Raw genomic sequence first — 13,999 nt, 5'->3', positions numbered from 1 at the left:
AACCGCAGATACAACCAGCAAGTAATGTTGGCAGTCCTGTGTTCAGATTTTCATCTCCAATTGTGAAATCTACTGAGGCAGAAGTGCTACCTCCGTTGTCTGTAAGTAAAAAACAAAAGTGCTCAACCTTTTTTCGTGGCTTTAGTAGAATATTGGAGAATATGAATGCAGAATTATCCCAAACAATAAGGAAAACAAATATATAGGTTTCTGGCCTACAGATTGTCATCCAGTGTGGATACTAAAAGTTTGAAGATTGGATTTTTGATTACTATTTGTGTGTGAAACTTAATTAAAATTCCTTTAGTTTCCAAGACTTGAATAATCTTTTTCTCTTTTTCATAGCAGATTGGGTTTACATTTAGTGTTCCTGTTGTAAAATCAGCAGAGCTTTCTGGATCCAGTGATACATCTGTGACGTCCTTACTTACTCAAGGTAACAGAAATTTCAGCATTTCAGATCTGGAGTGCTGATTTCCTTTTTTTTTTTTTTTAATACATAAAATAGTAAATCTGTCGTTTCTGAGCATATTAGCAATGCCAGGCAAAGTGTGTTTTCAGTGACAGATCTGCCTTTAACCAAACTGTAATTATCAACTGTTGTAAACAAGTCAGAATTTTGAAGATTCTTATATAAGAAGCATGGAACTTAGAAATTCTTGTTTCTAGCAAATGTGAATGTAATTTAAAGTAGATTTCTTGCTGAAAGGTGTGGTTTTTTCTTTAGGTGTTAAAGATACCACCCCTGTAAACAGCACCAGCAATAAGAAGAAAAAAGAGGAATATGATGGCTCCACCAAGCCTGCGAAGGTGTTGAAGGAAGGAAGTGTGTTAGACATCCTAAAAAGCCCTGGTGAGCTCATGAAATCTTTTTAAGGTGATATTGCAAAAAATTGGGCCAGCACATAACCACATTGATTCTTAAAACCCCATCACAACCACAGCAGCAAAGGCACTTGTCGCAGTTAATGCGGTGGTAGCTATAAATACACAGGAGAGCATTACGTTAAACGCTGCGTCAGTTAGGGTTAATATCCCCTTCTAAGTGGCTTTCATTGCTGAAAGGAAAACTGCAACTTCGAACCTGACACATTGCTTCTCCTTTCTGTGTTAGGATTTAATTACAAATTAAGTTTTAAGCGAATCAGTCAAGCAATCAGAGTTTCATTTTAAATAAGTAAAATGTGTGCAATTGGAAAGTAAATGTTTGTTAAATGCTTTGCAAACATTCGCCTTCGGCTTTCACATATCTGGGAATTCAGAATAGTAAAGACCCCAAACTATAGAACAAAACCCCAACAAACTATCAAACAAACCCCAAACCAATAATACAAACCCGCCAAATTCTTCATTTTAGCTTTACAAGTAGTGTGTGCTGCTATTTAAGATGCACTGCTGTAGCGTTTTCTTCAGTATTTCCACATTATTGGTGGTTCTTTTCTGTTAAAATTGGCACCTTTAAATAAGGACTTGCCAGGCACCCAAGTACACTTTGAGCAAAGACTGTAGATGACAATTATTCTCTTGTCTTCATTACTATTACTCGATTAATACTCAATATTTGTGGGGAAATACCATGTGGATTGGTGCTCCAACTGCAGCTACTAAATGTGAGTCATCTACTAAGGCAAAAATAGCCTTAGAAACTTGATTCAATTTGGCCTGGTGTCTTAAAACGAACTAGATTATTTTCGTGACGTGTTTCATGACTGACAGTTGGCTTTCAGTACTGTTTGATCACCCTTGTATCTACCAGTGAAGATTTGTATTTAAAACTTTGTGCACACAGTGCAGCAAACGAAATTTCAGCCCTTTAGATAAGATTTCCAGGGACTTCCTCTTGCAACCATTGGCACTTAGTTTAAATTTATGCTGTCTGGTATTATAAGTAACTTACATGTGGTAAGGGTACTGTTTGATCAATAACACCTCTTCCTGTTCATTTTTTTCCTAGGTTTTATGTCTGTGGAAACACACTCCTGTGTGTCTGCACAGCCTGTTACAAGCACAGTGGTCTATACAAGGCCTGCAATAAGCAGTTTTTCTGCAGGTAAAGACACACCTAAGCAAGCATCCTCACTTTGGCAATCTGACACGCATGACCCCTGTCCGCAAAACAAAACCACAGATGGCAAATGTGTAACCTGTGAAGCTGCTAAAGTGTCAACGCTTGACAGTACAAAACAGACCATAAGCTCAAGTCAGTGTGTCTCCTCTAAGGGAGCAGTACCTACAGCAGGGACATTGGGCTTTGAAGACAAATTTAAAACATCATCTAACACATGGGATTGTGATACCTGTCTGGTCCACAACAAACCTGAAGCTACAAAATGTATAGCATGTGAGACACCAAAGCCTGGAACAGGAGTAATGCCTGCTCTGACATTGCCAGTGGTCACAGACAACTCGGTGACAGTGACGTCTTCCTCCAGCAGCACTGACACAACAGTCACTCTGGGGTTTGGAGAGAAATTTAAGAAGCCAAAAGGCTCTTGGGACTGTGCGGTGTGCCTTGTAACAAATAAGGCAGAAGACAGCAAATGTGTAGCTTGTCAGTCCGAGAAACCAGGTGTGTGCTTCTCTTTTTTTGTTGTTTCAGTCTCAGCCTCTGTTTGTTCTTTGCAGAATAAAATGTTGCATATAAAAATACTTTCAGCGGCATGGCTGTATGCAAGACAGGGCAGATTCCTGCCTGTGCAGGAAGTTACAAGCACTTTTGAGGATTCCAGCCTGTCACATGAATTTAACTGACTGTTCAATGTATTAGTACAGGGCTGAGTATACCCTGCTTTGCAGCTGGTGAGGCTGTCTTAATTAACTTAAACCCAATGCACTCATTTTCATTGATGAAAAACAGGAACTCTGTTGCAAGAGTTAAAAAATTCCTGTGTTTTCCCTTGTTCAAAGTCTAAGTAGAAATGGTATTTACAGAACAGGGATAAAAATATTCAGCAACTTTGTGTAATTGAGCAGAGGTGTGAAGCCAGATTTCAAGATGGTGTGGTCTTTAAGTAGTCGTTGTAAACTAAAACAAAGCCATATGCTTATCTGTGCCTTTGAGGGTCAGTAGTAGTCTTCCAGAACATGGGTGACCTTGTTCTGGAAGGTCAAGGTCCTTCCAGACTTTGAGGAGGTGAATGCCTTCTTCAGTGCAGCACTGGGTTATTTCCCATTATATGTGATTTGTAATTGCTTTTGAGTGTGGTGTTTAAAGCACAAATATTTTTTTTTAGTGTTAACTTTCATTGGCTCTTAACATAATTTAATGTACTGTTATATCAAAAAACACCTTTGCAAATATATCTGGGGGGGAGGGGATGAGTGGGAGTAATCTGAGATGGACCAGATTCTGCTTTTGTGATCATCCTGTTTAGTAAGAGTGGAATTTCTTCAGGTAAGAATTTTAGAGGGAGCTTATTCTCATGGACTTTCATCCTCAGACGGATCAGTTGGCACTTTTGTCTGGGACTCTACAAGGAGGCAGTTGGAAATGTGATGGGTTTTCTGTGACTGTCATGGTGCAGAGAACTGCACGGTTATGTTACATCTGTCAAGGGGGCAAGTGAGGCAAGTGAAATGAGAGGGTAAAAATTCACTGGATATGCTGTGGCAGACCCATTCCTGTCTTGCCTGGTTTGAATCTGAAACTTGAATTTCTGCCTCTGTCTTAAAAGCCACCCTCAGAGGTTTAAAACCATAGATGAACATAATACTTATCTGATGCTTTTTTGCCTTTTGGATGTCCACTTCAGTCCTCAGGCTTATAGAACGGAAGTTTTCTCTTGGAGTGCAGCACCAAATGACATCTGTTCTCTACAGAGTAGACAAATCTGAGGACGAGCTTTGTCTTTTGGGCCTCTATGAAGGTTTCTGCTGCTGTCGGAGACAGTGTAGCTGCTGTGTAGTGAACACAGACCTGTGGGCTTGGAAGCTTTGAGTTCCTCTCTGGGTTTTGATGTTGTTGGGGTTTTCCTCTTTTTTTTTTTTTTTTGTAGTTGGGTTTTTTTGTTTGGGTATTTTGTTTGTTTGGGGTTTTTTCTTACAAGGCAATTTTGGACATGTCTGTCTTTGGGTTTTGGTGATGGTAAATTCTGAGTCTCTCATGACTTGAAAGTGACCATTAACTTAAGCAGTGCTAATTCTGACTATGGGTTACTCACGTCAGCAGTTCTGTTAGTTTTAGTTGAGTAATGATCTGAAATGAGCTGGCTTGCTGTATTGTATGAACTGCAGTTGCTGTTTAAATGTCACTGGCTCAATTTGTGCTTAAACTTGTAAAGATGAATCTAGGTGTTTCTGTTGCTTCTGTTCTCGTATTGAGTTTGACTGAAGTTAACTTGGGGCTTGATGCTTTTTTACTCTTAATCTTGTCTGCTTTGTTAATTAGTGAGCATTTAAGAGTTTCTTAAAAAGCCCATGTTCACTTTCTCATTTAAGCAGGGTGATTAACTGTCTTGCCTGTTTCTCAGGGAGTTCAGTGCCTGTGACCAGTAGCAGTGTTTCTGCATTTTCTGCTGCTTCTGGAGGATTTCTGGATTTAGACAAATTCAAGAAGCCCGAAGGAAGCTGGGATTGTGAGGTCTGCTTGGTCACAAACAAGGCAGAAGCCACAAAATGTATAGCCTGTGAAAGTGCAAAGCCAGGCACCAAAGCAGAGCTCAAAGGTAATATTTAATGAGAAGGACAAAGGTGTGTGTTCTGCAGTTTCCTTTTTCTGGAGGTTTGTTTTTCTAAAGTGCAATTGTTTTCCATTAAGGTATGGCAAAATTGTTCTCTCTTCCCCTAGGAATGTTGCTTAAGTAAGGTAACATGCTTCTATTTCCACACCCTTTCCCCAGCAAAAGGTCATGCTTTTTAGAGAAAAGCTTGTATTCATGATGCAGTTGTTCTTTATGAGTCTTATGTGTTGTTTCCTTTGGAGTTTAAGCTAAAACACGATCTTTCAAAGAGATGAGCAGCATGCTTTTCAAAGCCAGTTAGTGGACAGAAGAGTACCATTGCAGAAAGGTTTGTGTAGAGAGGAAGTGTGGGGTTTTATCTGCTCTGTGGTTGGTTTGGTTTTGGTGGGTTTTTTTAAACAGTTTTGACTGTTTTCAGGCCAGGTAGGTGAAGCCTACATATATTGTGTGATGTGTTGCAAACTTAATGTTGTTACTGATTTCTGCAGGTTTTGGTACTGCTACCGTGTCCACAAGTGCTGCAATGCCATCATTTACATTTGGTGTCCAGTCATCCTCTGAATCTTCTAATTCCTTAAGTAGCATAGGGGGGTTTAAATTTGGAGAACAAGGGAGCTTCAAGTTCGGCATTGCCTCTGAATCTGCATCCTCCAACACTATGACTGGGGGATTTAAGTTTCCTACTAGTTCAGGGGACATAAAATTCGGGGTTTCTTCCTCAGACTCTAAACCAGAAGAAAGTAAAAAAGAAGGTAAAAGTAACAGTTTTAGCTTTGGACTTCCATCTACAAATAGTCAGGCTCCTTCAACATTTCAGTTTGGGACAGCAAACCTGGGACAGCAGGAAAAGAAAGAGGAACCCGTTTTGGGAGGCTTTGGTTTTGGCACGAGTTCTACTTCTTCCGTAGCTACCAGTGAGAATAAAACTGGGGTTGGTGGCTTCACTTTTGGAACTGTGGCAGAAAAAGAGGTGGCATCACCTGGTCTTGACTTTAAGAAACCGGATGAAAAAAAGGACGAAGCTGTCTCAGCAAAGGGAGGCTTCTCTTTTGGCAGCGTGGAGTCTGCACCTGCCTCACAGTTTGTTTTGGGAAGGACGGAAGAGAAGCAGGACTCTGTCACTTCTGCTGCTCCTTTAGCATTTGGGAAGAAAGCTGACAATGAAGAGTTAAAGGCACAACCTATTTTTTCAGCTGTGATGGCCGAGCATACCAAAGAGGAGAGCACAGCAAAACCTATGTTCAATTTTAGTTTTGTGAAACCCTCAGAGAAGGAAAGTGAGCAGACACAGTCATCTTTTGCATTTGGGGCACAAACGAGTACTTCAGGTAAGTGGAACATCTTTTCATTTGTATGCTTCATGTCCATCATACCTCTCAAGTCATACTGGGCAAAATCTGTGTGCTTTGATATGTGTATACATTGGAGCTCAGTTACTACCTGCAGCCTGTCTGTAGTGCTAGTTGGTGTGTAGACAATATGTAGCAAGTCCTTTTTAGATTTCGGTGAGTTTTAACATTGGGTTTAGATGCCTGAAGGAATCTGTATCCCTGCTTGTGTGAGCACAGGAATTGTGTTGTCTCAGTGGTAAGCAGCAGAGCTGGTGGTAAAATCTGTAGTAGGGTGCAGTACAGAGGCCTTACATGAGCACTGTTTTCCATAGTGAAAGAGGAAGAGAGAGAGAATATCCCTTGTACTTGTGGCTGTGCTGCAGGGTGTACTGCTGTTTTCCTACAGCTACACAAGTATAACAATCACTCCATAGGTAGGTTTGTGTTCCTTTAATTTGTTGAAAGTTGCAGCGGAGAATTAAAGTTCTTCAGTGGTGATCACTGGAAAAATGCAGGTTGTTAAATTCCATCTGTATGACTCATGACTTCTGAAGAGCAGAATTAGTGTCTGATTTCTGAAGTGATGCAGAAAAGGGCATCAGTAAGTAACCCTGAATCAAGGCAGTACATGGGTTTATACTGGTTTTAACCACAGCATTGTTAGGTTAAACTGCTACTCAACAGATAGCTTATTAGAGGGTTGTGGGCTTTAGGGGAGATGAATGGGTGGGGAGGAGGTTGAGTTTGATTTGAATTTTGGGTTGGTTTTTTTACCTGCCAGGTAAAGTTCTGGAGTTCTGTTTAGTCATGGAAATTTGATGAAGCACCTCTTGCAAAAAGGAAATTATAACAAGCATTCAGACAGGTGGCATAGTCCCTGAAAAATGGCATAGATGAAAAGGGGCCATAACTACTGGAAAAAAACAGATGGTGAGAAATAGAAAACAAAATCACAAAATAATAAGAATTAGCCAAGCAGTTTAGGGAAAACTGAAGAGGGACTGACTTTAAAGAGCAGCTCCGTTCTACATGGGCAGCACTGCACTCAGTCCTTTATAACAGTGGTCTTAATGGAGGGTAGTTCATTGTTGCTCTTAAAAGCAGGCTCCTTAAGTACAGTCAAAATGGGAAGAATTAGGCTGGAGGATGGGGAGATTTGCCTGACTGTGGTGGTTTGGAATTTCCCACTACATTAACTAAAGCAGGGCTCACTCAGTCGGGAAGCAAATGGAAGCTGTATTTACAAGCAAAAACTACACTCTACAATGGAATGCAATGAATGTGTACAAATACACAGCATTTACAATATTATACAGGTATTGATAATCAGAAAACAGCACAGAAAATCCCCCCTGGTCAAGATGACCAGGGAAAGCTGCCCTACTCCCCCCAAACCCCTTTTTTTCCTTCCCCCCATAACAGAAGAAAGAAAAGGAGCTGTTGGAAGGAGTGTTAGTCTTATCTGCAAGTTCAGCTAGCAGTGATAAGATTCTCCCCAGCTGAGCAGAAGCAGCCAAACAACCAGAGAAGGAGGAAAGGAATGAAATGGAATGTGTGAGATTGCTAGGGTACATCTTGCACATCTGGCCAATGAAATTAGTTTAGAATGATCTTTTGTTTTCCTTTTTACACCCAGCTGTAATTGTGTGTATTTCTCCACTTTCCTGCTCAAAATCTGCAGCTAACTTTTAAAGGCATAGCCTAAAACTGCCACACTGACTTACATGCTTAGGCACAGGACTGCATTTTCTAAGAAGCTACAAACAAAACTGTATCATTGTGTTTTTCATTACTGCCCTGAGCAAAAGCATAAAGTTGGTAGAGGTGATTGATGTTGTTCTCCTAAAAACATCTGAAATATTTTCATTGAAGAGTTCAGAAGTACTGGTTAAATCTGGTTCAGGTAATGCTTAGTGTTTGCAACCAAGGAAGCCTAGACCACAGTGTTGTCTTTGTTCTTCACAATTCCTCTCTTCCTTTAATTGTGGATGGCAGCAATCAGCATGTTAAATCTGGATCTTAGGTAAGCAGCATTAGCTCGAATAGCAGTTGAGGTGTCATTCAGGACTGTTCCTTGTACAGCGATTGAAGTAGGAGGCAGTTTGCTGTACTTCCTTCCGTGTTTCTGCGGCAGCTTATGGACCATTGTTCCTTTCAGATCAAGGAGCAGCAAAGCCATCTTTCAGCTTCTTGAGCTCTAATTCCTCCAGCACAGTGGTACCCACCACTTCAGCCAATAGCAGCAGTGTGTTTGGCAGCGCCATCTCTTCCTCAAATCCTCAGCCAGTTCCCACTCCTTTTGTGTTTGGACAACCCAGCAACACTGTGAGCAGCTCTGTTTTTGGTGGTTCTGGAGAGTCTGCAGCATCTCAGTCATTTGGCTTCTCCCAAGAAAACAAACCAGCAACCACATCTTCCAGCACCGGCATGGGTCTTGCTTCATTTGTCTTTGGTTCGGGTGCCAGCAGTAGCAATGCAGCAAATTCAGGCTTCACCTTCGGAGCCACAACCACGTCAAGTTCCACAGGTACGTTTGAAAACAGATGCTTTTCTCTTTTCTGCCATTACACAGTGGACCAGGGAAATACTGTTTCATGAGTATTTTACTCTGGAGAATGCATGGAAGTAAAGGAAAATACTGGAGTATTTATAGTCACAATAAAAGTTGGGGCTCAGTTTTCATAGTCTGGGAAGTACAGTTGAGGAATGAGCTGGCAGCAGCTTTGTTTCATGTGATTACTGGTTTTCCATTTGTATGGGAACTTTCACCATGAGAGTGGGCTTTTTTTCTGCCTGCTATCCATTCAGTGCTTACAGTCATAAGTCAGTAGATTACAGCTTTCCTGACTTTTCTTTCCCATACCTAAAACTCTTCAACTGTTGTAATGTCAAGCTTTCCAGCTTTGCAAAATAACTCCTTTACACGTCTATATAAACATAGGACCTCTTAGGCAATTGCTGCTGTATAAGGATCTGCTTCTGATAAACATTACAGTGAGCCTTTGTTAATCTTCAAGCAATTTAGAGAAGATAAAGAATCTGTGAAGTGTTTTCACGTTATGTTCATTACCTCACTGCATGAATTGAGCAGTACGGCACAAGACTGAATCCACCCAAATCATCTGTGTTCCTGCCAGCCTAGCCACTTGTTGGAAATACTATTGAACCCATCAGGAAGAGAATTCATTTGGCTGATCTGTTTACTCATCCTTATCATTCACAGAAATTAAATCTGCACACTTTCTGTGTATCATAAACAAGAGAGAAAACAGTCCGTAATGGTTTAGCACAAGGGCTTAACTCCCTGCTCCCCCAACACAGAAGTGAGGGGAAAAAGTAACACACACAACTCGGGGTTGAGATGAAGAGATAAGAGTTTAATACAACATGAGATATTATAAGCACAATGAATAATTACCTTAGCTAATACTCTAATTAATCTAATAATACAATATATGAGTGCATTAGCTTAGCCTATTTGCAGAAGTGCAGTGAAATGCAGGGGAAAACCCAGCATAAAACAGAACACCAACCCCAGCAGCTACTCCCACCTGTTCTGCTGCCATGCCTGCAGAAAAGAGACCACACCCAAGAGCCCAGAAGTCCAGAAGCAGCAACCAGAACAGGAAGCCTGCTGTGTTGCAATCTGAACTTCAAGCTCCAAAATACTTGGCTCCAGTTAGCACTTTCATTTTTGAAGCTGGCATGACTGCAGTATGGTATGAGTAACAGCAGCAGGTTCAACTCAATCCATGGCACAGTCCTAGATTAAAACAACCAGCAGACTGATTTAACCATCTTACAAATTAGTAACTGCCTTAGTTGGTGATGCTGTATTTCAAACACTGTCACAAAGGTGTGGAGCTGTTTTATGCAGCCTTTCCAAGTTTAAGTACAGGAGAGGGTGCTTTCTGTTGCATGAAGGCTGCTTAAATTGCATTTGTAGGGCTGTTTAAAATGTTCCCTTTTGCATAGCAGGTCTGCTGTGTAAATGCAGTCACTCTTCAGTTGTGGACTTTCATGTAGTTATTTCTGCTGGATGTGCAGAGCTGAAGCAGCCAAATAGATGGGCTGGTTGTGTTTTGGTGTTATGTAGAGAATTACTCTGCTAAACTGAGGTTTTTTGAGTACAGGAGCTCCCTGCAAGCTGTATTTGGGGTCGTGAAGTTGGTCATGGTAAACGCTTGGGCAAGGAGGGTTGCAGCTGCTGCTAAGATTCATGTGCTCCTCATCCTCATAACTGGGGAGCTGTCTGTTGTATGTTTGAAAAATACAGTTTGAATATTCTCTGTGTGTGACCTAAACAGCTTTTAGGAAATACAGGTTAAAACACACTGGTGGTGGGAATGTGTTCCTAGAACGTGGATGTTAATGCAACAATCTGAGTAGACAGCCAGTGTGTTTTGAGGTTTCATTTTACCTGGCTATCAAACGTGGTGTTTCTCACATTACATACAGGAAGAGGTGCAATTCCTGTTGTGGCTGAGGTAGTATTTGTTTGATATACTTACAAAACAAACAGGAAATTGAGTATTTGTCTCCCAGACCTCAGAAACATGGGATTTTTAAGAACATTTGCTTCTAGATTGATTCTTGTGCAGGGGGTGGGGGGAAACCAGCATATACTGACATTTCTCTTCTGTTTCTGAAGGGCCATCCTCTTCATTTCTGTTTGGCTCTGGGCCTCCAGTGCCTGCTGCTGGCCCAGCATTTGGCGCCAGCCAGCCACCAGCATTTGGCCAGAGCCAGGGGTCCAGCCAGCCAAGTGCTCCAAGTTTTGGCTCGCTGTCGACAACGTTGTTCTCAGCTGGTGCTCAGCCAGCTCCTGCTGCTCCTCCTGCCTTCGGCTCGGTGACAAGCAGCACTCAGCCTTCTGTGTTCGGACAGCAAGTGGCCCAACAGCCAGGGTTTGGCTCTAGTACGCCCAGCACTGGTGAGTGCTGACCTTCCTCTTCCCTTTTGATCTCCAAGATCATATACTTCATTTTCATGAAATGCACCTTAAATGATACGGAGGAAAAAAGCCTCTGCCTTGCACAGGTATTAAGTGTAAGAATTGCCCTCTACAGATGTTACAGATAGAGTTAAGTCATTACGTCTCACTCCTGACTCTGGATGTGCCATAGGAACTCTGGCTTCACACTACGCCTTCTCCGCAGGAGACTTAGGCAGACATGGCAACCCTGCCTCTAAACAGGGGGGTCTGTTTTCTTAAGAACTAGAAAGTGTTGAAAAATATGGAGTAGTCACTGGTAAGATTGAACACACACCAAGGGAATACTCCCTGCAAATCAGAATGGCAGAAGCACGGCAAATTAATGTTTTAGGGTTTGTTAGGGTTATTCTTGGCTCTCTGCCTTCATTAACAGGCTTTGCAATTTATTTGGATTAGGGGCTTTTTGTGCAAGAGTACAGTCCAAATTATTTTAAAGCTTTTATGAGTTAAGACTATTTAAAATTCTTCTTTGCTGATGAAGTATAAAATATCTTGGGAAGGGGGCAGAGGCTGATCTTTAAAGTGTAAGAGAGATCGGTTTTACATTCGTAAGTATTAAAAACACATTGCTAGGTTGTATATATTTGACATCACAATGTCAAACACTTAAAAGGGAAGAGCCTCCTTTCCTTCCTCTCAGAAGTTTTACAGAGTAGCCTTCATTATTAAAACTCAACAACATTTTGTACCAAGCAGTGAATTTTAGTGGGCACAGGGCATTCCTCAGTCATTGATCAGGTGACAGTTACCAAAGGTAAGATTGTCCCTGGATTGTCTGTGTTGCTTGTCAGTTACTTTTCCCCAGACTGACTGCAGGGACACCTGAAAGGTTACTTCCATATCAATCTACACAATTCAATACTAGAATTTAAGGGTTTATTAATAAACTTCAGTATGCAGAGGTATAAACATCATCATGGTACAGAAGTTAGCAAACAATTTATTATCAGTGGGCTGCAGTCCTTTATGATTATTATTATAAGGTGAGTGATTCCTCCATGTACCATTCCTGCAGTAATCTGGCACTTTGGTGCACCCTCTCCCCAAACTTTGTCCTTTTGAGTGATCTGCAAAACGCAGTCCTTAAAGACAATAGGAAGAACATGAAGGTTTTGCTGGAAAAGAACTCAGATTTTAACTTTCTCACTCCCTTCTGCTTCCACCCCATCTTCCCAGGTTCCGTATTCCAGTTTGGAAGTAATACTTCTAATTTCAACTTCTCAAGTAGCCCAGGAGTATTTACTTTTAATGCAAACCCTCCTGCACCAGCAGCACCGGCACAGCCTTCCGGCTCTTCAGGATTTTCCTTCAGCCAGCCTGCAACATTTATAGTGGGGTAAGAGATCGTATCAGAATGTCGCTTGAGCTTGGGGGAGTATCAGTGGACAGTGTCCAGCCTCTGCTGTTGTTAAATCATGAGGCATTCAGATGGACCTTGAAGCTTGAAACTAAATTGGGCATCCTGCCTTCAATTGGCCTGACTGGCTAACTAAGCAACAGTAGCTTTAAAGGATAAAAGTCAGAAATACCACACATCAGCCTGTGGGAAATTGTCTTGTTCTTGAAAAGTGAAATATGTGTCTAGCTGTAAAGCTGCTACTTCAGAATAAGAGATATTTAATTGCTTTTGGTTTCTGGAACTCTCTTCCTCCTGTTCATCATATGCCATTTGTTGCCAGCTGGTAACTAGTGGAACAAGACTATGAAACAGTTGTTCTGGAATATCTACTCAGTGCTACTGCTGCACTATCAGCTACACTGTCCTAAACTCTGAACTGCTCATTTCTTTTGATAGGAGTAATGGGAAAAATGTTTTCTCTGCTTCTGGATCATCAAGTTCTGGTCGGAAGATAAAGACTGCAGTTAGACGTAGAAAATAACCGCTGAATCAATACAGCAACTTTGGAAGCAGCTACTACCCCGCATTGTTCAGTTGTTGGGATCGTACCTCATGCTGGGTTAGCTGAAGTCAGATATGCCTAAACTCTGCTGCCCTTTCCTTCCCTTCCCTCTCCCCAGTTAGTTGTAATAGAGTTGGCAACAGAGCCATTCTCAAGCGAAACTATCCTAGACTCCAGCAAGTTCTTTCTTTCACTGACTCGGCATGGTCTGGCTGTAGCCGTGAGTAGAGCCTGCACAGTGAATGGCTTGTACAATACCTCTTCATCTGCACCACTACGTGCGCTCATCTGCGTTTACTGACGCCTCCAAATTGTAATTATATCGGCGAGGGATGCTGTATAGAGTAGAGAATGTTGATAACGAATGATTTCTATGCTGAGTTTGTGCTGGTGTATGTGTGAAGTGAGTGAGTTTGGGTGTATCGTGCACTAAAATTTTTCTGATAGAGGAAGACTGATTAAAGGATGATCCATGCTAAGGACTTGTTAGATCTGTAGTTCTTCATTTAATAATTATATGCTATTTCTATATTTTCATTCTTACAGCCCCTTACCACCTGTCTCGCCTTGGTTATTTTATTATGGAACGTGTAAATACGATTTTGTTTCTCTCTGTACTTTTTTGGCATAACAGATCTGTGAAATGGAAGTTTTAATTTTGTGTGTTACGGCCATTTTTGTTTAGTATTGTCTCAGATTTTATGTAAATCCCATTATTCAAAGTTGCCTAAATCCATTTAGAAAATTTTAAAATTGGGAATTCTTAAAGTAAGTTTATTGGCTTTTCTGATCCATTTTTGTTTGGACCAAAAACCAGTATTGTACAAAGTATTAAGTATATATTTTTCTATTTACTGAAATGGACTGTGGTGACTTTGGATAATAAGGAAAAGTTTAATATTAAAGCCATGTTTATTACAGTATAATTAACATGTTAAACCATGGGATAAATGCCATCAATAAAAACTATGAAATACTGTCTGGAGGTTTTAAGTCTCCAATGAAGGCAGCTGTGTGACTGAGAGTAGTCCTCAACCTGAGCGATGCTGGCACATACTTGCTCCAACCTCTCCTTTTAAACAGTGGCATGGT

The 13,999-nt window shown here is 41.1% G+C and overlaps 2 protein-coding genes across 2 annotated transcripts in view; one reads left to right on the top strand and one right to left on the bottom strand.

Moving 5' to 3' along the window:
* The window catches only part of NUP153 (nucleoporin 153), a 48,155-nt gene extending 35,237 nt beyond the window's left edge, over positions 1-12,918 (top strand). The window contains exons 13-22 of the mRNA XM_054164371.1: positions 9-101; positions 346-436; positions 728-853; positions 1,955-2,569; positions 4,470-4,664; positions 5,168-6,007; positions 8,169-8,537; positions 10,662-10,943; positions 12,183-12,342; positions 12,802-12,918. Coding sequence (XP_054020346.1) covers positions 9-101; positions 346-436; positions 728-853; positions 1,955-2,569; positions 4,470-4,664; positions 5,168-6,007; positions 8,169-8,537; positions 10,662-10,943; positions 12,183-12,342; positions 12,802-12,886 — 2,856 coding nt within the window. The 3' untranslated portion in view covers positions 12,887-12,918. The remainder of the gene's footprint in view (positions 1-8; positions 102-345; positions 437-727; positions 854-1,954; positions 2,570-4,469; positions 4,665-5,167; positions 6,008-8,168; positions 8,538-10,661; positions 10,944-12,182; positions 12,343-12,801) is intronic.
* CAP2 (cyclase associated actin cytoskeleton regulatory protein 2) overlaps positions 1-13,999 on the bottom strand; it is a 307,559-nt gene that overhangs the window by 196,629 nt on the left and 96,931 nt on the right. The window lies entirely within an intron of this gene.

Source organism: Dryobates pubescens, chromosome 9 (genome assembly GCF_014839835.1).
Source record: "Dryobates pubescens isolate bDryPub1 chromosome 9, bDryPub1.pri, whole genome shotgun sequence".
Taxonomy (NCBI): Eukaryota; Metazoa; Chordata; class Aves; order Piciformes; family Picidae; genus Dryobates; species Dryobates pubescens.
Note: the sequence above shows the minus strand (reverse complement) of the source record. Positions and strands in the feature narration are given on the sequence as shown.